The sequence below is a fragment of the Nelumbo nucifera genome, chromosome 4 (assembly GCF_055504915.1).
Source record: "Nelumbo nucifera cultivar China Antique chromosome 4, China Antique-T2T, whole genome shotgun sequence".
In the NCBI taxonomy this organism is placed as follows: domain Eukaryota; kingdom Viridiplantae; phylum Streptophyta; class Magnoliopsida; order Proteales; family Nelumbonaceae; genus Nelumbo; species Nelumbo nucifera.
The window spans coordinates 28,403,742-28,427,209 of NC_142652.1; the positions used below are offsets into that span (position 1 = coordinate 28,403,742).

The following is a 23,468-nucleotide window of genomic DNA, read 5'->3' on the forward strand; positions in this document are numbered from 1 at the left end:
GCCATCCATGAGATGAGCACGGTAGGGAACACCAACTTAATTAAATCTATGAAAGGAAGTAACAACAGAATTTAGGTCATGTCCGTTTGCCAATATTTAGCGGGGTGGTAATTGACCACGATCCCCACGTTCTGCCGCTATATTAGGTCTCACAAGAAGAGAAGTTTCTTGGAGGATGGTAAACAATTTATCATGTGCCAATAACGCTCTCTCCCACACCTCTTTCTTTATCCAGTAACTTATATTGCACAAGAACACTCGAGTTGTATTTACTTGGGCAAGTTTTAACTAGTAAACACATGCCCGGATAAACTCATTTACCCATGTAAATGAAAATAAATAGAGCTTTAACAAAAGCAATGGGTGTGGATCCACGAAAAGTTTAGAAGTTTGAGTTTCAAACAATTGAATTACCAATCAAGGGTGTAGCCGAGATTTTTTTATGAGGGGGCCAAAACCTAAAATGGGTTAGGGGCAGGGGGAAGAGTAAATATTGATGGCCATTGGGGGGCCAACTATTAGATGGGGAATTGGGGAGGGGGGAAATATACATATAAAAATGGGGATTTCGGGGCCGGGGGGGAGGGGGTGCATGGCTCCCCTGAGTTCCACTGGCTCCACACCTATTACCAACAACATTCATTTTTTCTACCCATGAGAGACATAATTGTTGTTTTCCCATGTTTCCTACCCATGAGAGAGGGAGAGAGATGCGAGCCAAAGTTCAAAAGCTTGAGTTTGACTTCAAATGTGTAAATGTGGAAGGCCACCATGAAAGTTTTTTGTTAAGACATCAAGACTGAAACAATAGATAGAGGGTTTGGTACATAGGTAGCTTATGTTTGTACCATTTTCATTAACATTTATTGAATCCTATTCTTAACTAAAATACCCTTGCTTTTGAATTTGGTCCATCTTTAATTATGACTGTATATAATGTAATTTGAACTGCTACATTTCTTCTTATTCACTTCCTTCACATTAAGTCTTATATTTAGGGTATTAATTATGGTTTTAAAAGGCCATTAAGGCACTGACTGAAAAGGCTTAGCCTCGATAGCCTTTCTCTCCATTACCAAGGCTTAAGCCTTGAGTTGTTAGAGGACTAAGCCTTTAAGCCTTTAGCCTTGTGATGTGCAAAGCCTGAGGCTTAATTTTGGGGCTAGGACAACTAAAAGAATTAAGAGATTTACCCTTTTAATAAAATTACATGCAGGAGTCATGCACCTTTTAAATTGCATTCAGTACTCCTCTGCCAGAAAAACCACATTCAGTAACTAGGGGTGTTCATTATATGGTTCAAACTATCAAACCACACCAAACCAAACTGAAATGGGCAGTTTGGTCTAGTCTGGCCTTAAAAACGGACTACACTGTAAATCACATTATTAATAATATATTTACGAATATATATATATATATATATATATGTATATATATATATAATATAAGATATATTTGTAAACCAACACACACATGTAATTAACATTAAAACATATTCCATAACTCTTAACTATTTAAGTATTTCATACATTGTTGTTGTTTGTTTCAAATTTTAACTTGCAATGTAATGTTCAAGGAGCTGTCTATGTTCTAGAAATTATGAATGTAATTTATATGATAGTAATAGGTAGTGTTAACATTTCAATTTGATATTTGAATTATAATTGTTATTTATGTAACAATGCAATTAATTTGAGCTTTTTAATTAGACTAAGCCTAATAGAATAGCCCAAATTGTATAAACCAAACCAAAAGCGGTTTAATCTGGTTTGATTTCTATACTAAAATGATTTATTTCAATCTGTAATTTACCCCCCGTGAACACCCCTAAAATACAAAATCAAATATTACAAAGCTCTTGAGATCCTCAAAAGCTACAAAAATTAGAGATCAACATATACACAGAATTAATGAGTTACAGATAACAAGAAACGACCTAATAAAAATTAGATCACATTGATAACAACAGTATAATAGTCATAGTTTCCTCAAATAAGTGGAAGTCTAAAGAGTGGTCCTTTAAAGGGTGCAGATTGATAATTTCAACTAGATGGGCTCACGGTTGGCCAGAAATTAAGAAATGCTCCATCCAACCCAATCCAAGTTGGACCCGTACCTTGCCACGGATAAAGGTTGTGAGGAAAACAGACATGATTTCACATGAAACTTAAAACCTCCAACACCCAAATCCTCTCTTTTGGCAATTCACCAAATTAACCTGTCAACACTATTAAGTGGGTGTTTGGTATCGTGGTATTATGTGTGTGGTGTGGTATTTGGATCGAGTCTTATCCATTGGTTTTGGATTTGGTTCAAATCAAACTAATAACATTAATAAATGAAACTAAAAATAATCAAAATATATATTTCGTTATATAAACGACTTTAATATTGTATATCATAAATAAATTGAAAATAATATCTATGAGACTTGAATCTATGATGCTTTAGAAAATACAGAACATTTAAACCAACTAGACTAATAAATAGATACAAATTTAAGGTAAATATTTAAATATTGTCAAAGTATGATCATATGGAATCAGGTAGGGACGGATCCATATTCGATCCAACTATGGTCACCTTTTAATTGGATTGCGTTTGAATTTGCATTCAATTAAACAAATAACATGTGCAAGCGCAGCTCCACATGCTGTTTTGGAAGAAGAGAATCGTCAACCCCCACAGGCCACAGCACCTAATTAGTGCTTAGGTTGGTCTGGTATTGCCAGGCTATAAATTTCTGTAAATGATCTGTTTCATCTATTAGAATATAGAATGGAACTTATGGGTTTGCTGAAATTCTAGAATAGACTGAACGTAGAATGAGTTGAAAGAGATGACATGGGTGTAGTTGTACTAGCTACTACTGGTCACTAAAAACTATATTTTGGATCTTATGCTGCAAACTGCAGTTGGGTTTTCAAGATATATAGAACAGCTCAATATGATTCTAGTAGATATTTATTTGCTTACTAATTAACCAACCCTCTGCAAATTAATGACTTGACGAAGATGGAGAGAGAACAATAGGCATTGATTATGCAAAAGAATTATTATGTGAAAAATTGTGTTAACAAGTTTTCTATCCTTTTATTCACTCACAAGAATTAATGATTAACGGGAGACTAGCTAGCGATCAAAGAAATTGAAGGTAACTCTGGCGTTCGAAAAAAGAAGCGTACCTTTGCTAGGAGGTGGTAGAGGAGGAGGACACGCCTTACTTGGATTTGGGTAAGGGCGGTCAGGGCAAAAGCAAGTAAATCCGTTCAAATACCCACATCTCCCACCGGAACCAATACACTGCGAGCACAGGCGGTCGTTCTCGTTTCCACCGGTATAATCCACCTCGAAACCATTTCTCAGAATCGTCTGCAAAATTGATTCATTGGCAATGACTACTGTTGTAGAGGCGTAGCTTATCGGGAGAACCGGTATCAGGACGCTAGTGCACAACGTAGATAATGGGATTTGACTGGGTGTGCTCGGGGTGGATTCCATCCAAGGGTAAACATCGCCAGATATACCATGAATGGAGCAATTAAATTTAGGAATGGGCTCCGGAGGTATCCATGTGTATGATGGACAATCATAGTATAGCGTCAGGTTTACATCAGTGTGAGCATAGTCGAAGTGATTGTAATCAAAGGTAGTCCTGTTATCGAGTCTATCCTGACAGCTATTATCCCAGAAGTCCAGCCTTGCTATTTTTAGAATCTGGTGGGGGTTTTGTTTGATCTTCAATACACGGTATTTCTGCAACCCAATTGTTAGGACCGGGACATCATCTTGGCAAGTGAGCTCAAACTCCGGGAGGCCACAATAAGATGGTCGGTTTTTCCCCCAGAAAGGGTAGTAGTCAATTCCAGTGATCTCGCCGCAATCGAATGCTCGGGTACTGCAGTCTGTATACCTCTCGTCACCCTGCTGGCACAAAGTCTTTGGAACATGGGTAAAGATAAAGATGAGGAAGAAGCAGAAGAGTTGAGACGGGAGGAGGTGAAGGTGGGGATGCATTTTGGGAGAAGGTCCGAGGAGGAGGAGGAGGAGGAGGAGGTTGCAGCAGGAGAATATAATATACGAGTTAGAAGAAATTAAGAACATTATTAAAAAGAAAGAACAAATGGGGACGAGTTGAATTCATTGGAAGTAGTTATGTACGCACAAGTCAGAGGAATTTGGACCAAGTAACGCGTCTCTCACGGAAAAGGTAGGACCTGAATGGTATGGTATGCTACTGCTAGTCATTTTGATTGGGAGGATGCTGATGGTCAAGGAGAAAGCTTGGTATTGGTATGAATCAATCACTAAACCTTCATTGATTTGGTAGAGATCATCAGATGGCTGTTATAAGCACCTACGACCACAGTTATTACCATCGGAGATTAGATTGGGCAACCCAGCACCAGCAGCAATTTAACGCCAAAGACCCTTTCTAATTTTTATTCTTTTTATGACGCTGTAGGGTGATGTGCACTGGCCAATTGGCAATCCAAATGCATAGAAAATTAGAAACAATAAGTTGGATTTGACAAGAAAAGAGAGATGTGTGGTTGCAATTCACAGATGGACTAACAGAATTTTCAGATATCATCATCCACCGTCCATAAAAGAAATATCTGTTTCTGTACTATAATGTTTCCATTTCTATGACTAACAGAGGGAGAGAAAGTTGTTTGTACCGGGTCGGACCCTATATTACTCAAATTTTATTTATTTATTTATTTAATAATATAATTTTAATAAAAATGACAACCCCGTTTGGTCACAGGAATAGGGGTCTAGAATCAGAATCAGAATAATTTCAGGAACTTGATTGGATGGAATTGGAATCTGATTCTCCTTTCTGGCGGAATGGCAATCCCTCATTTGAGGGAACCTGGGAATGGCCACCCCCCACCCACCACCCACCCCCCAGGAATTGGAATCCCATTCCCGCTTCTTAAAATAAAAATGAAATAACATAAAAGCCCTCAAACCCTTTCACTACCCAATTCCAACTTTCTAACCCTCTCTCCCTCATCTCTCGTCCCTCTCCCCTTACAGCTGAAGTTTGAAGAATGGATTTGGACTGAGGTTCCGGCAATAACAAGGTAAATCACCGTCAATTTTGCTTCTCTCCTCTCTTCTTCTTCCTTTCCTCTCTCTCACACTCTTTTTCATTCCTCCTCTGTCTCTCTATTGCAGACCAGACCTGACCATAGTGAAATTGAATCGATGAGCTCAGCAACGGCGATGTCTGTATCTAATCAGAAATGATCGGTTTCTAGGTCATCAATCGAGATGTCGATGTTGATGATGCAGACGATCGAAGGGTAGAGTGGGTTGTTTTGGTGCTGGTCTTGTAAAAACAAGTCTTGCGAGACTTCGAGGATGAGCACGGTGAAGGATTGGAGGAAGATGGTGATGGTGACGATTGTTTCTAGCTTCAAATGTCGTTGATGACAACGATGGCAGTGGGAGTGATCGTCCCCTCTTCCCAAGCCGGGATGACTCAACCTCGTGTGGGGTTTGTCCCAGACTTGGCACCTTGTTCGATCGGCAATGGTGATGATGGTCCGATGAACGTCACTGCTACTTCTCCTCGCTGTTCATGGGGGTCATTCCCTACTTCACCGCATCATGTGCTTATTAATATTTTTTATAATATTAGCATTTTATAAATATTATTTTAAATTAATTTTAATATTAATTTTTTATAATATTAATATTTGAATTCGAATATTAACTTTTTAAAGACAAATTAAAATAACAAATATTATTTTATATATAATATTTTTAATTAATATTGCTTTATAACACTATTCAACATTGATTCCGGCTTATAAGGTTCGACCAAATCGGCCCAACCTGAAGGCTGCATTAAGCAGAGAACTTCAACAAGTTTTCTATAATTTTCTGATATTTTCATGCATTTTCTGCATTTTTATTTTTATTAGGAGCAAAATTGAAAATCATGACTGATTATGATTCCATATTCTTAATGAACCAAACAGCATAAATCAGAATCTGATTCCATTTCCCTATCTGAACCAAACAGGTAAGAGGAATAGATCATTTCAATTCCAATTCTAAGGAATTCTGATTCCAATTCTAATCACAAACCAAACAGACCCTTATTTCTTATTATCCTTTAATAGAAAGGCAAACTTGAGCCTAAAAGGGATCGGCAACATGGCTGGCGAGGATTTGAGGGCTAATTTAGAGAGAGAGAGAGAGAGATTATGTAGGGAAGAATAGTCGAATCCATCTTGGCCCCAAAATTTCAAACTTCAATATCCAGCAAGCCCATTAGTTCAATACTAAGTAGTTGGGATCAGGCGTTAAGTTTGGTGTTGGGTTAGTCATCAATTTAGGCGATTAGGCTAAGGGCTACCTCAGTTACTACTTTCTAGAGAAGTGAGAAGGCTCAAGCTCGGCCACGGGTCCAGAGTCGACAGAACTAGTGGTATCAGCGGACCAGGTTTGAATTGGACCGTTCGAATCAAAATCAATTTAAACAGGTTGGATGGATCAATAAATACTTAATGGTCCAAAGTATTTATTGGATTGGACCTGATTCTTATGTAATGTATTTATATTGGGCAGGATCGTATTGAACCAATATCCGATTTATTTGACAGAAGATAAGAGTATGGGTGTCAAAAGACCAGGTTTGGGTTGAATACAATTTAAATTAAAACCAATTTGAACAGATTGAATGATCTAAACATTGAATTGGAGCAGTCCAGAATGATTCAGAGCATTCACTGGATTGAATTGAATCAAAGCATCTATAATGGATTCATATTGGACCAGATCAAGTTGGACCAATATTGGATCCATTGACAGCCCTTGGCAGGACACTACAATGAAACATGTAGGCCAGCGCCAGTCCAACATTTGGGTGCTTTAGAGAGAAGCACCAATGAAAGGACTCCTGCTAAGCATGTCAATGAATGGATGAAAAAGGAGGAAAAAACTTTGAATCTTATTAAAAAGTAATTAATTTAGCTTTTTAAGGGTGAATAACAAGGTCCTCTTCTTTTTATTTAAAAAAAAAAAGGTTTAAATGTTGGTTGATGTGATTTGCTTAATTTGGACAGAGTACAAATACAAATGTATAGAGTGCAAAACCTTGTGTGGCTTAAGGCTCCATTTGGAATGAGTACAAATACACATTTCTATTTGGGCTCCTTCTCCATCTAACCTTTTAGGCTCCATTTGGAATGAGTACAAATACAAATATGCAGAGTGCAAAACCTTATATTTTATATGTATTTATATTGTACATATTTGTATTTGCATTCCTTCTAAAATCTTATATATTTGTACTATATATTTATACTCTCTCCAAACTGAATCTTATATCAAATTGTGAAAAGGCAAAAATATCTACTTTTAAAAGGAGGCAAGGTTAAGTCAAAAAGAAAAAAGTGAAATAGAAAAAAAAGGTAATGATAAGGTTGCTTTTGGTTTGATAAGAAGAATGGATCCTTAGTGACATGGGCCTCAACATAAAACACTAAAGTTGCTTTTGGTTTGATAAAAGTTGAGTTGTCTCTTATTTTATATCAAATAAAACAAAGCATAAAGATAACAAATAATCTTAGCTTATCAAACTAACATTGACAGTTCTCCTACTTTGTGTGAACATTGGTTTCCAGTCCAAATCACAAATTTATCATCCAAAATTCTTAATTCCGCATCAGGTGAAGACATGCCATTTTGTCTAACCATCTACAGAGTACAAGTTCAAATCAAGCCTGCTGGAACTGCTTCTGACAGTATAGCATACGATTTGAACCGTTTATAGTCGTTTACATACTAGTGAAGATGGTATCCTGTTCATTACATAAAGACGAAGGAAGCTGAACTACTATGAGGACGACGATGATCAACAGGTAAATGAAGCAGGAAAGATGGGAAGAGCTGAAGATTGAATTACGTGAAGCTGAGAGAAATAAGTGATGCAAAGGTGTATTTGGGAAATCACGAGAGGGAACGTAGGAGGAGGACCTGGCAAAAAGTGGACTCAACCCGTGATTCCGACCAGACCAGACCAAAAACAAACTTAAGATCCCCTATCTAATGATCAGAACTAAATTAAGGTGATATGACCTGACCGACCCGAAAAGTATTTAGATCGGATGGGTTGAGTCATGGGCCACTGTCAGTTCCTTTTTCACACTAACATTAATTTTCAAATCAGCATTCGTTTGAATGGTTGAACTATTCCCACCAAATTATTAAATCCATATTTTTGTTAAAAACTGTTGACTTCAGTCAAATATCATCTAAATAATTGAATCATTCTAACTCATGGTTTTGAAAACCAGACCCCATCGAATGATGGGACCAACCCCAACCGACTCAAAAATCGATCATGGCTCCGAGTCTGTTTCTGGACCCAAAAACCATTTGATGACCAGGGTTTGGACTATGATGTTCAGACCATTTGACCTGAGAACCGGTGTCAAAGGCTCAAAGAATTCCAATTTTCAAAATCATGATCTAACCTATGGGTCAACCCTAACGTGGATATTTAGGATTAGGATCTAACCTTTGCCGATCCAACCCAAAACTTCACCCGAAATTGCCGTAATCCGATCCAACCCGATTGCCAGGCCTTGCACTTATATCTACCATTCTAACTGATCAAAAGTTATCCATTAAAAGTCGCTTCTTCAACTTCAAGTTTAAGGAAGGTGACAAGCACTGTCCCAGTCAACATGCCATGCGGTCAAGTTAGGAAGTCTACCGTCTGAGTACTCAATTTCTATGTTTCCTTCGCTATCAATACAAAGTATTAATTAATACTGACTCATAGGCACCAAATCACTAGTCCCATCTCCTCCCAACAAAAAAAAAACAAAATACTCTTGGAACATGTTCCAATATTATTGGTGTTCGCACATCTTATAAATAGTAGGTCTCAGTCTTATGGTGAGATGTATGGATACTGATTATGTTGAAAACATGCTGCGATGACACAACCTCGCAGTTAGAACATCTCCCCATGATCATCCATGAATGAAAGTTGGTATGGGGAGGAAATCCAAATTCCATCTTGTTTGAAAGTTGTAAATTGGAACAGAGATCGCAGCCCAACCCGATCATATATGATTGCATCTTATCTGTAGCCTGTAGGTTGTAGGAGATGGATCCGTAGTGGTGTTAGAGAGCGCTGCCTGTAAGAATTCTTGCTGGTTGCCTACCTCCTATGTCTAACGACTCTAACCTAACCTAAGGGTGTGTAGGAAATAGAAAATTAAAAACAATACAAAGCTTTGAAAGAAACATCCATGTGCATACCTCTATCTGTAGCTACCGAAGGTGGAGAGATGGCTGCAGCCGGAGTATTGTTAGAACAGGTAGCTTTGGTCTCAGAACTAATACGATAGGGACAAGAGCAACCTGGACACTGCCCCTGTCCGCCGGACTTCCAACATTCTTTGCAGGGTTGGTAGTTTAGATACTCACCATCATTCCACCGCAACCAGAACCCTTGGCTAATAACATCGCCGTGTAGCGAGAAATTCTTGACCAACGTCTGGTTAGCTGTTGGAGGAACTGGGACTATCACTCTTATTTCGCACGGCATACCCGGGTACCCAACCTGATTGTGTAATTGAGTCGCTGATGCAATACCATAATAAAGAAGTGCCTCACGAGAATTAAAAGTATCCGAGCAATTAATTTGGGCCAACGTTGCAGATGAAACTGGTGGTGGGTGGCCCTGGGCGTGGCAACCATAGGACAAAACAAGATAAGGATCATCAGGTTCATAAACAAAGGGGGAGAAATTGAGGCTGCTGTTAACATATTTTGATTGAGGCCCATTTCATCATATGGGCGACAGTTCATGGGAAGAATTCAAGATAAGCCAAAGAACTTAAAGAATCCAAGATAATTCAGGAATTTAAGATACATCAAGAATTCAAGATTATCCCAAGATAATTCAAGAATTCAAGATTATCCCAACATAATTCAAGAATTATCAAAATTCAAGAACTCAAGATCCATCAAGAATTCAAGAATTCAAGACTCATCAAGATTTCAAGAATTCAAGACTCATCAAGAATTCAAAGAATCCAAGACTCATCAAGAATTCAAAGAATCCAAGACTCATCAAGAATTCAAGAATTTTAGATAATCCAAGATTCATGCATGGATAAGATCAAGGGAGATCGGACGGGGGAGATCAAGTCAAGAAGAGTTTGATCCTATCTACAAGTTTGAGATGTTTAGATCAAATCTAATTTCTTTTCCTAGTTCTTTTATAATTTTTCAATGTATTATAAATACTGCTATTTCCCAGAATTATTAATCAATTTCATACTTCAGAATTTCTTCAGATTTCCTCTTCAATTTTTGCCACATTTTCTCTCTCCTAGAGAATTCGGTGTTCTTTGCTAGGAACTAGCGAACGCCCGGTGCTTGCGTAGCCAGCCCGGTTTATTGCTTCCACGCTGCGTCAGGTGGTATCAGAGTAGAGAATTCGCCCAGTCATGTCCAACCCAGACGGTAGCAGTTGCAACCCACCCCGTGACGGAGATCATGGGTTTCAAGCTGTTTGGAGAGCAATCGAAGAACAGCGTACAGCCACACGTAACATCGAACGGCAGTTGGCAGAGGTGACTGAGCAACTGCAAACTTTGTTACGGGAGGTTGTCCCACGGAACCGGGAAAATCCACAGCAGATCGAAGGAGACATCCACGACAGACCACCCGTCGTTACTGCGTCCCGACGTCCAATCCTTGACGATGACAATGATGATGATTTTGAATTTGGTGGTGCTCCAGTTCTTCCCGGCAATGACAGAAACGGTAGAAATTGGCACAATCATGTAATTTCAATCCTCGTATGAATAATGATGAATTTAAACTCAAGGTAGATATTCCTACTTTTAGTGGAGATCTTGGTATAGAGGGACTTCTAGATTGGATCACAGAAGTCGATAGGTTCTTTGATTACATGGAGATACCAGAGGAACGAAGGGTAAAACTGGTAGCTTTCCGGTTAAAGGGAGGCACATCTGTTTGGTGGGAACGGATGAGAGAGACCCGGATGAGAGAAGGAATGGGTCCTGTTCGAACCTAGAGGTGCATGAAACAATTAATCAGAGGTAGATTTTTACCTCCTGATTATGAACAATATATGTTTGAATCTTATTAGAGGTGTGCGCAGGGTTCTCGTAGTGTTAATGAATATACATCTGAATTTTTGAGATTAGCTGAAAGAAATCAATTATCTGAAAGTGATAACCAGCAGGCAGCCTGTTATCTAAGCGGTTTAAGACCATCCATCAGAGATAAAATTGGTGTACAGATGGTTCTTAGTGTGCAAGAAGCAAAGAACCTAGCCTTGAAAGCAGAATTGATGTTCCAAGATAAGGCACGTAGTGATAATTATCGTCGGTACAGCGGGAGTGATAACAGACCGGCAACTGTCAACAGGAACAAATCAGTCCCGACAGTTCAGCCTTCTCACCCGGCAAGTACGGATAACGCCGGTAAGGTTGTTACAGGAGGACATACTCGAGGTAACCCTTCCAACCCTCCTAAACCCAGTAATCCCTATGCAAAGCCTGCTCCTATTAAATGCTTTAAATGTAATGAGGTTGGACATAGATCCAGTGACTGTCCCAGGAGGAAAGCAGTTAATTTGGTAGAAAGGGAGGAGGAAGTATACTGTGGACCTGATGGGGAAGATGAAGAGGGTCCATACGAACATGAAGAGTATACCTGTGTTGTGAGAAAATTAATGTTGTCCCAAAAAAATAAAGATACTTCTTAAAGGCACAGATTGTTTTGTACTAGATGTACTGTCAAGGGTAAATTATTTGATTTAATTATTGATAGTGGTAGTCAAGAAAATATTATTTGCAGGGATGTCATACAAATGTTACAATTACTTCTTGAAAAACATCCAAACCCATATACAATTGGGTGGATTAAGGAAGGAGGCGGCGTACGAGTGGAGGAACGCTGCAAGGTACCCTTTTCTATTGGTAAGTACAATGATGAAGTATATTGTGATATTGTAGACATTGATGCTTGCCATATTTTGTTGGGTAGGCCTTGGCAATTTGATACAGATGCAAGGCACATGGGTAGGATGAATACCTACCAACTTGAAAAAGAGGGTATACATTACACTTTGTTACCCATGGCTGAAGAGAATATTCCTAAGGCCCCAAAAGCCAATGAGAGAAATTTTCTTACTATTACCCATCATCATGCTGAATTTATGAAAGAATGTAAGGATACCCACGAGGTACATTTGTTGAAGGGAAAAAATATGAATGAAACACTAGAGGAAAATAAAATTCCAGTGGAAGTGCAGGGATTACTTGATGAGTTCAATGATGCAGTTTCTGATGAGTTACCACATGAACTCCCACCCATGCGAGATATACAGTATCACATTGATTTTGTTCTTAGTACTAGAATCATAATTCCCCTTGTAAATTCTTCAAATGTTAAGGTTTGTGGTCGATGTGTAGCTATGCCAGAAGACCTTGGTTTGATGCAAGAAATCGTATTGTGTGTAAGCTTTCACATTCACAGTTCCATTTTCATTAAGGGTGATAAGTCTTCATGGAAGTTAGAAGTTCCTTCATACTTCGATTCTACTCTTTGTCCTCTTCCAGCTCTTTTCAAATTGCTGAAAATTAAGCCATATCAAAAGGTAGAAGTTATCCCGAAGGATCTTGACAAGCGAAAATGTTCCTTAAGCCTAGAGGGTGATTCAGATGAAACTGCAACACTCTTGCCTCTTTTGAATCGAAGAAAGGGGGGCCAACATCCTGAGCAAAGTAACGATAAACAAGTTATTTCAAAGTCAGGTCTAAATAAGCTTGTCGGTACTGCAGATACATACAATCTAGAGGAAATGGATCCCCCAAAAACACTCATGTGTGGTCTAAAGCCGTATCAGAACCAAGCCCTTTATTGGATGACAGAATCGGGGAAGGGAATTGATGTTGAGCAAGCGGCCAAAACACTTCATCCATGTTGGTCTGCCGACCGTATATGTGATAAGAGAGCGTCTGCAATTTATGTTAACAATTTCTCAGGGGAAGCTACTACACAATTTCCTAGTGCTTTAATACTTGCTGACCTTCATCGCTACCTACCAGAGACGACCCTCGCATATCCTAGCCACGACCCGGGGTCGAGTCTTTTCCAAGTGGGGGAGAATGATGGAGGCCCATCTCATCAGGGAGGCCCATCTCATCATATGGGTGACAGCTCATGGGAAGAATTCAAGATAAGCCAAAGAACTCAAACAATCCAAGATAATTCAGGAATTCAAGATTATCCCAAGATAATTCAAGAATTCAAGAATTATCAATATTCAAGAATTCAAGATCTATCAAGAATTCAAGAATTCAAAACTCATCAAGAATTCAAGAATTCAAGACTCATCAAGAATTCAAAGAATCCAAGACTCATCAAGAATTCAAGAATTCTAGATAATCCAAGATTCATGCATGGATAAGATCAAGGGAGATCGGACGGGGGAGATCAAGTCAAGAAGAGTTCGATCCTATCTACAAGTTTGAGATGTTTAGATCAAATCTAATTTCTTTTCCTAGTTCTTTTATAATTTTTCAATGTATTATAAATACTGCTATTTCCCAGAATTATTAATCAATTTCATACTTCAGAATTTCTTCAGATTTCCTCTTCAATTTTCGCCACTTTTTCTCTCTCCTAGAAAATTCGGTGTTCTTCGCTAGGAACTAGCGAACGCCCGGTGCTTGTATAGCCAGCCCAGAATGGGAAGCCGATTTCTTGGATCTTTCCACAGCTAAAAGTGATATTGCAGTTTGAATACACTGGATGCTCAACATTGCACAAATACTTTGGGATCTCGAAGACGAGGAGGAACACGGTGATGACAGACAGGAAGAATTGGGAAGATAGAAAGAGTTGAGTCTGCATTTAGCGGAGAGAGAGAGGATAGAAGGTGTTTGGTTTTGGGGAAGGGAGAAGTCGGAGAGACGAATGGCTTAAGCTTAATTTCATCCTAATCGATGAAACATTTAAAAGAAAGCCAGGCACCTTCCAAGACTTTTCCAGAAAAAGAAAAAACGAAGAGAGGAAAAAGTGAGAATCGTAGAAAGATAAATGTTGCAATCCTCGTCAATGTGATAATCGACTTGGATTAGATTCTTCGTACATAACCCGTCAACCCATTACTGATCCATTTAGAGAAAATTATTAAATGGGTTCTTTGACCCAACCCATTAACTTCTTTTATTACATTAAAAACATCAAAAAAATAAATAAATAGAAAAATACAGAAAATACAAAAAAAAATTATCGAAATTGCAGAAAAGTATAATTAAAAATTATAGAAAACATATAAAAAAGAAAAATAGAAATTGTAGGGGAAAAGTAGGAAATATAAAAAGCACAGAAAATGCAAAGAAAAACAGAAATTACAAAGATGTATAATAGAAAAAATTTGCAGAAAAAATATTAAAAATATCGAAAAATTACAAATAAATATACAAGGTCTTCAAACTAGGCATTAATACCGCTTCCATATCGGTGTGTAGCGAATTGTATTCACCGTGATACAGCCCGATATGGAAGCACGACTTGTGGAATGGAATGCATACCTAGCTGTGGTGTATCCATATCCATGGATACGCCCCATATTGGTAGTATACGTTGAACCTTCGATAAGAGTGGCTGAAGACGAGCTCCTACATTGGAAACTGGATTTCCAGCCCTGTTGGGCCTAAGCATTCTATTTGAAATGAAGAGTGACAAAGAAACAAGTTCTGCAAGGTCAATGAGACAATGACTCGGAGAAGGGATGAGAAAACACCGGAATTGATATGAAACCCAATTCATTGTAATTTATACATTTTTAAAGAAAATTTCAAGGCCCAGTTTGTTTTTCGGTAAGTTATTTATCCGGGTAAATGCAATTACTTAGGTAAATTTTTCCTGGGAAACACTTATCCGGAAAGTTATTTACCCACCAAGGAGATGGATACCACTTAAAGTTCAAAATACTGATATGTCCAATACATCGGTATGGGCATATCAGGCGAATCGATACTATTTTTTTTTTTTTTTGAAACCAGTTCAAGGGGGCCGGTTTAGGGCTCCTCCATCCCTTGAACCAGTCAGACCCCCGATACACTCACCATAGGGGCATATCGGAGGTGTCTTGGAATGACACGTATCGACCGATACGTGTCAGTACTTTGAACCTTGATACCACATACTCAGATAAGTGATACCCAAAAAAATAAACTTTTCCTCGTTCCCACATAAATCTGAAAAAAGAACATGAAATTCTTGGTCAATGAAAACCAAAGTCTCATTGACCAATTTCCCCCCTGCCCCAAGACTCACCAACCAAACCAACAAGTAGTAGTAGGTTATCCCCATGATAATTGAAGTCCTTTTACTACATTCTTTTCCTTTGCCAAACGACTACAACCAGTGACTGTCATGCTGCTCAATGAACTTCCTTTCCGGTCAAGCCATTGCAACCTCAAGGGAATGTTTTGTTAGGGCTAGCATACTTGTTATGAATGGGAGCAAATTATATTAGATCCAACGGCTCCAAGCCCCCAATACCAACTGTCCGGTTCCAATCCTTCTACTCGGTCAAAACCCGATGAGTGAAGCCCAACTATATCCGGTTTCAATCGCTCACATACAAGTCGTCATCAACAAATTGGATGTATAGTAAGTAGAATCTTCACTCATGTAGGAGAGATGAGTGAAGCCCATCTTGGGCCCAGCATTTGAAACTTCAAAGCCAAGCAAGCCCAACCAATATCATGTTATTGGGATAACACGTCAAGCTTGATAAAACTGAAGCCCATCCCCATTTAAGCAGAAGTTTGAACATAACGTCCAGCTCACTTTTACAGAATAGGATCTAGCTCGGGGCCACAGGTTCAGGTTCAGAGTGGTCAAGGCAATGGAGATTCTAGGCTAGCCCAGCTGTAAGCACCAGTACGTAAGGTCTTCTGAGAAGCATTTAATTATAAGACAAAGAGGTCATCTAATAACAGCTGCTCAAGTGGATCAAATAGAAGGAATGTAGTGGGAAGAGGGGTGAAAATATATAATAATCATAATACCTCAAGACTGAACTCTGAAGTAGTCCTTCCTTCATGAAAACGACTGCATGAGGAAAAATTTGGGATTGACATGCACATCTCAACATATATACCACAAAGTCTTACTGACATTGACATTTCTCCTAATATCCATATCACCCATCCAAATAACTAATTTGCCATCCACACGTTCCTCCGTTCAGATTCCAGATGAAGCCAAGCCGTGTCTTGTCGTCTTGTCTTACCAACTACAATTCTACAAATTAATAGCTAGATTGAAACCCCCGAGGATGTTTGGAATTGGTCACTGCAATTACTTTATTCTGAACAATGAGGGAATGGTCATTTCTTCTCTCTTTTATTGGGATTTAGGAATGAAAACTCATTCCTACTGATTTCAATTTTCATTTCCATTCATATCTGAACCAAATAGATTATGAAAATACACCGTTCGGATTCCAATTCCAATTCTAACTATAAACTAAACCAAAGGGACCCTAATTTTAATCAAATTAATTAAATATTAATTAAGCATGCCTACCGCTGCAATAAGTGATTGAAGGAAAGTGGTACCTGAACAAGATTTTGCGGAGGATCCATGGCGGCAAAAGCAAGTTGCACGATTCAAAGTGGAGTTATATCCGCACTGTCCACTGGATTGCCAACATTCTGTGCAGGAAGCGTCGCTTAGATTCCACCCCAACTGGAAACCTTGCCTTATAACTTGGCTGAGGTTCGACTCTATATTGTTTACAAGCATCTCCGTGGGTATTGGAGGAACTGGGAGAGATACTCCTGCTTTGCAACTCCAACGAAATACTCCACTAGAACTACTGTAGTCCTCGTGTATTGGAACCTGATCGATGATATAGAGAACCTCAGTTGGATCTCCATTGTAGGGGCAACTGACTTTGGCCGGAATTTTATCATACGGATACCCCTGCCCCCCTGACCCTAACGAGCACCCGTAGAACAAATTCATGTACAGATCACTCGGAATAGAAGTGAAAGGGGTGAAATTGAGGCTGGTGTTTACAGGTTGCGTTTTACAAATGCCGTCGTCCAACACATCCACTCGGGCGACCTTTAGAATTCGATTCCTGGTATCGATCTGCAAAACGCGGTAACTTTGTGACATGATCTCAATGGAAGTTAGGTTGTTGTTTCCGCATACCAGCCTGAATTCCGGAGGGCCACAATAACTGGGTCGACCATCTCCCCAGAAAGGGTAGCCGACTCCTTGGACGTTTCCACAGTCGAAAGTGCGATTGCAGTTTAAGTATTGTGGATCATCACCGCATAAAGCTGATGGAACCTCAATGGAGAGGAAGACGATAGCTGTAAACAGGAAGAGCGCTAGCAGGGAAGATGGGAGGAATACGTGAGGCTGCATTGGGCGAAGTTGAGAGTGAAAGATCAAGTATGGATTGTGAGGCTAAAGCAACAAACTATCTCTTAAGAGGGAACAAGAGATGGAATGAGGCAGAGGAATCTCTCGAAAGTCTAGAGCACTGAGGTAACCTCTCACTCTCAGTACATGAAATTCTTTGACAAAAGTAAATTAAGTTGGCAAAGTAAAGCAAAGACTATACATCTGCACTATTCAAAGATTTCATATATGGTGGTTCACCTCTAAAAGTATAAATTTTGAAACAAAATCAGTGATCCCGAAGTAGTTAGAAATAAAATGTAGAACAGGGGAAGTGGTTCACAAAGGAAAATATTAAAATGGAAAACAGGGGAAGTGAAAAGAGAGACGTTACCTACCAACTGAAGTCCAAATGGGTTTTAACTTGTAAAAGACGCAATTATGGGAGAAATAACAAGTGAAGAAAAAGGACGGTGGACCTACTATCCCACCAGCAACGGGGTCTTTGTGCGAGGAAGATTGAGTCATTCGAACAGAGTAACCTAATTACTGTTATGCTACACAATGTGCTCATACTCCGATTTAAGTTAAAAATCAAGGCCTGTTCATGTATGGTGATGGGCCTAGTAATATATATATATATAACAAAGGTGTTTGGTACGTAGCAAGCTTATGATATTTATGTTCAACTGCACTAGCCCCCAATTTCAACTATTCCATCACTGAGTTGAACGCTTTACCAAATAACAGCATCTTTGACTCTTAGCTCCGGGGCTCATTTATTTAATGTGTTTCACTTCCGTTTCTTTTAGAGGAGAGGGATTGGCTCAAGCTCGACCCACCCATAGAAAGCGAGCGGGATCATAGTGCTGCCTTAGCCCTTAGCCTTACCCATGGGCCATCAGCGCCAGACCACAAGCAAAATAACATTAGCATTTAGCATTAATGAGAAGTGATTTGGCCCGATCTAATGAGTAAGGACATGTGGATGTGGCCTGCTAGTCAGACGACAGATCAGTGTGTGGTGCATCGATATTAGATCGCAGGACCTCGAGAGCTTGGTCCCCTAGGCATAAGAGCACTTCAGCACTAGAGCACCTTGGTATCCACACACGTCGAGGTGTTACGTAACCAAACTTAGAAGGTCACCAATTATCTCAGAACCTCCCAGGATCACGTCGCGTAACCGTAGGCTTTATCTTCTCCTCGTCCGAACCGAAGGGAAACGATAAACCTCATTTATTGACACGTTACTCTCCAACCAAAGCGGAACGGATCCTAACGTCATGGGCCGAAGATTCTGGGAACCTTTCGAGAGACCTACGGCATCTCATCTATATAAGGGCATCAACCCCCAAGACTCAGGTACACGCAATTATTTGCTCACTAGCATTCTAGCACTCAAGTATTCGACTCGCAACCATAATACAGTACTAACTTAAGCATTGGAGCGACCTCGCCGGGTTAGCCACCCCGGGTTGTCTGATCCTCTATCTTGCAGTTGGTCCAACTAGCCACACGACTAAGATCCAGGTCATCTTCCAGCTAGGAGTTTCCATATCACACACTATCAATTGGCGCCGTCTGTGGGAATCGATCGAAAAGTCAATACTACATTTCATCAACTGCCACACTCTTTTTCATGGCATCTTCCAGCAACACCGGTAAGGGCATTGACATGAATGCCACCAGGGGGCAAGATCATCAAATGTCACTCCCTCAAGGCCCCTTAGTGACTATCGGGCAGTTTACCATTCCCCTGACTGCTTCAAGGATCCCCTCTCCGTCAGTGCCTCAGACAACCCAACAGATAAATGTCCCATTGCCCCAAATGAACACCACCTTTTTAGAGCCTTCCGTGATCCCTCATGGGGTCGGGCGTTCTCAGTTCGACGACATCGTTCAGAGCGTCAGGATGATGCAGATCCAGATGCAGCAGATCCACCAATTCCAATAGTTCCAATAGTATTATTTCTACCAACAATACCAATAGTAGTTTCTGCCACTACAACCAAGCCAATAGCATATTCCACCACAGCACACAGGTTAGTTTCAAAGATAGAACCAGAGCCAAAATCAGCACAGGGTCCGTCAAGATGTCCGCCAATCTCCCCATCGGGGTGAGGGGACCTCGCAGGTACCGATCCCTCCCAGAGGTCAGACCCCACCTTGGGGCAGGACAAACGGACAGCACACTCCCCCAGTTTCTCAAAGGGGGAATCCAAAGGACATGCCCGAAGTCAGCTAGCCCGAGAGGAACAACCAACAGCAACTTTCGCAGTAGGAGAACAATGGATCACGACGCAATGATCGTCAGCTTGGGGCCCAAGGTGTGGGCTCAAGACGAGACTCCTCGGAACCCCGCAACAGCCAACACCTATCCACCTCGTGATAGTGTTGGGGAGTGAGAGTGGACCAGAATTGAGGTGCCTGACCATACAGAAGTCAGCAACACTAATACTGAGCCAGTAAAGAAGCAATAGCAGCAACGTCGCAAGACTCGCCATTCCTAGGTCAGGAACAGCCTGCCAGCGAAGAACAACCAACCGTTGGAACAAAGTAAGGAAAGGAAAGAAGTAAAGTCATTGGCTACACAAGTGGCTCCAGCTTTGTTGAGCCGGCAATCCCCCCTATCACCCGAGCTACTAGCAATCCCAATGCAGAAAGATTTCAAGGTACCTCCGTTGGACAAGTACGATGGATCCTACGACCCCAGTGATCATGTAGATACGTTCCAGTCTCAAATGCATCTCGTCAGGGCAGATGAAGCATGTATGTGTGTGGCTTTTTCCACCACCTTCAAAGGGTTAGCTCGGGCTTGGTACAGGAACCTCGCGCTAGGCTCCATCAGAAGTTGGAGACAGTTCGTAGACAAGTTCACAGCCCACTTCATCACTAGTAAGAAGTGCCCGAAGTTACAAGAGAGCCTTCTAAACGTGGTACAGAGGGAACACGAGTCAATTCGGAGCTACATCAAACGTTTCAATGAAACGTGCTTACAAATACCGAAACTTGACCCAATAGTACGCCTCACCGCAGCTCGGAAAGGAGTCACGCACAAGAAGTTTAGGTGGTACGTCAGAGTGAATCAGTCGAAGACCATTACAAAGTTTCTCGCGTTAGCCGAGAGACCATTACAAAGTTTAGGTGGTACAAGGAGTTTAGGTGGTATGTCAGAGCACCTCGGCACCAGAGCACCTCAGTACCCAGACACGCCGAGATGTTATGTAACCGAACTTAGAAGGTCGCCAATTATCTCTAAATCTCCCAAGATCACGTCACATAACCATATGCCTTATCTTCTCCCCGTCCGAATCAGAGGGAAATGATAAATCTCATTAATTGACATGTTACTCTCCTACCAAAACGGAACGAATCCTAACGTCACGGGCCAAAGATTCTGGGAACGTTTCGAGAGACCTACAACATCTCAGTTATATAAGGGCCTCAACCCCCAAGACTCAGGTATGCGCAATTATTTGCTCACTAGCATTCTAACACTCAAGTGTCCAGCTCGCAATCATAATACAGTATTGATTTAAGCATCAGAACGACCTCGCCGAGTTAACCACCCCGGGTTCTTTGATCCTCTATCTTGCAGTTTCGTTCAGCTCATTACACGACTAAGGTCTAGGTCATCTTCCAGCTAGGAACTAAGGAAAAACAAATAATGGCAAAATAAAAAAGAAAGAAGATCAAAGGAAGTGGCCAATCCCATTCTGTAATGGCATCTCATGAGGGTAGAATGGGTTTGGGAAATGCACACCAGGCCCAGGCAACGAAGATCCTATAAGTCGGTCACCAACAAGTCTTTAATTTTCCTTAACGTTGGTCTATAACCCTAATGTCATGCCCACTGTCCTGTCTATATGTAAATTTACTAGCCAAAGCGGAAGTTTTCTATAGCCTTTTACGGTGTTCTCCAAATGACTGAAGTGCTCTAGAAGCTTTGTAATGGGTTTAATTGCTTAACACATGTCTAGATTGTGTAATTGAGCAACTTTCCAGTGTTCTCGCATCACTATAATGGGTCTTTAGGCTTGTATAAAGGCCCGTAAGCCCAGTCCGGGCCTGTATAAAGGTTAGGCTTGAACTTGCAATCCAGGCCAAGCCGGGCCCAAACCTAAGCTTAAGCCCTTATCATTAGTACAAAACCTGAGCCAAGCCCGATTCAGCTTGGCCATTTCATATGAACAGTAACGAGAAGTGGCCATTCAACGGTTGCATGCATGAGGACAGAATGGGATTGAAATGCGCTCCAGGCCCAGTGCAACGAAAACGCCGGAAAGTCGCCAACAAATCTTTAAAGCTTGTCTGACGGTGACAGTATAGTAATTCTATACTGTAATACTTTCCATGACCAACTGTGTTTTATCGAGATAGAAACATTTTGATTTTGATAGAAAACCAAATTTTCTTAAAATCTTTCCCCATATTTCTGGTTCTCTTTTGTTTTCTATTAAATCAAACACAACCTTTACCATCTATCCAATTATGAAAAAACTAATTACGGCCCATTCATTTTTCAGGAAACCATGTGTCTGGGGTAAGTGAAAAAGTCTTTCTTAAGTTAATCAATGATCTATTTAATTACCAAAAAAAAAATCAGTGATCTATTTTATTAACCACAAGTGGGATTGGTGATCAATGACAACCACAACCCTATTGACCAAATTTTCTTCCTAATATATATATATATATATATATATATATATATATATATATTGCACACTATTAAATAGAGAAAAAAGACATTTAAGAGAGAGAGACGGGTAGTAATAATGCGTCTATTTGGCATTGATGTCTTTGCTCCAAAAAATAGTGATATATCAGTGCCACATAAAAAAAAAAAAACGGTGCTCCAAGAAATGTCTATTTGTTTGGAACCGTTTTCCATAAAAACCGGTGCTCCAAGCTACGCCTTGAAAATCGAGAAAGTGTGGTTTGAAGCAATGCCGAATTTGGCATTTTCTCATATTGCAGCTTGTTGCTGCCAACGATGATGTGGCAATGACATGAACTTCCTATAATGGGTACTAGTGCTGAAAACAAACATAGAGCATTGGTACCAAACAGAAAGTGTTGTTGTTACTCCAGGAAACATCTTACCTGGCAGCAACGTTTCCAAACAGAAAAAAGACACCGCTTAGAAAATAGTACTTCCAACCCACACATATTACAATAATTATTGTATTTTAAAATCTACAGTATTAATAATAATTAACAGTACTAATTGTATTTATTAATTAATAGCATTTTTAAATAATTATCAATATTTATTCAAAAATAATATTAATTAATGTATTTATTGATTAATATAATGTAAGTTATAATTTATTAAAAAACAACATTAACAATTACAGTATTTTATTAATTAACAGTATTAACTATACTTTTAATTAATATAGTATTTTTAATAATTACAGTTTTATTAATTAATTAAAAGTAATTATTAAAATACTAAATTTATTAATTAATATAGTACTTTTAATAATTACACCATCAATTGGTTTATGTGCTTCTCATAATATATAAATTATATAAAAAGAAAAATTTGAAGCTTAATAACTAAAAAAGAAAAGAAATTTTTTCTATTATTCTACACATAAAAAAGGTAAAAATATATCATCCCGTGCATCGCAGGGTCACCACTAGTTAACCAAAAAAGCAAAGGGTTAAATACACTACAGCCCAATGCAGAATTCTGAATTACAACCCCCCATAGTCTACTAGTAGCCCCTATAAACCGCATCCTGCCTGTGGATTTGGCATCAATCCATTGTCAAGATTCATCCCCTGTACAGTGGGACCAGTAAAGGTAATAGGCAATAGTCACTAACCCTTGGCTTTCTCACTTTCTCTTGCCTCTTGACTCTCTTCGTCTTTCCCAATCCCCAATTTTTCCTCCGGCGCCAGTCGTCCTCCGACCGATGGCGTCTCAAATCTCACATAGTGGCCAATTTTCCTCTTGCTTCGGTGCTTTCCTGTGCCTCTTTCTCTCTCTGTCGCATGTC

The 23,468-nt window shown here is 39.8% G+C and overlaps 1 protein-coding gene across 5 annotated transcripts in view; it reads right to left on the reverse strand.

Moving 5' to 3' along the window:
* The window catches only part of LOC104613284 (LEAF RUST 10 DISEASE-RESISTANCE LOCUS RECEPTOR-LIKE PROTEIN KINASE-like 1.2), a 41,068-nt gene that overhangs the window by 15,760 nt on the left and 1,840 nt on the right, over window positions 1-23,468 (reverse strand). For 2 of the 5 annotated variants that reach the window (XM_088886629.1, XM_010281036.3), the window contains exon 1: window positions 16,659-18,107. The exons of 1 other annotated variant lie outside the window; for it this stretch is intronic. In XM_088886629.1, coding sequence (XP_088742755.1) covers window positions 16,659-17,478 — 820 coding nt within the window. In that variant the 5' untranslated portion in view covers window positions 17,479-18,107. Of the gene's footprint in view, window positions 1-3,188; window positions 4,426-16,658; window positions 18,108-23,468 lie in introns of those variants that run through there. 2 more of the 5 variants (XM_010281038.3, XM_010281035.3) reach the window with 2 other exon arrangements.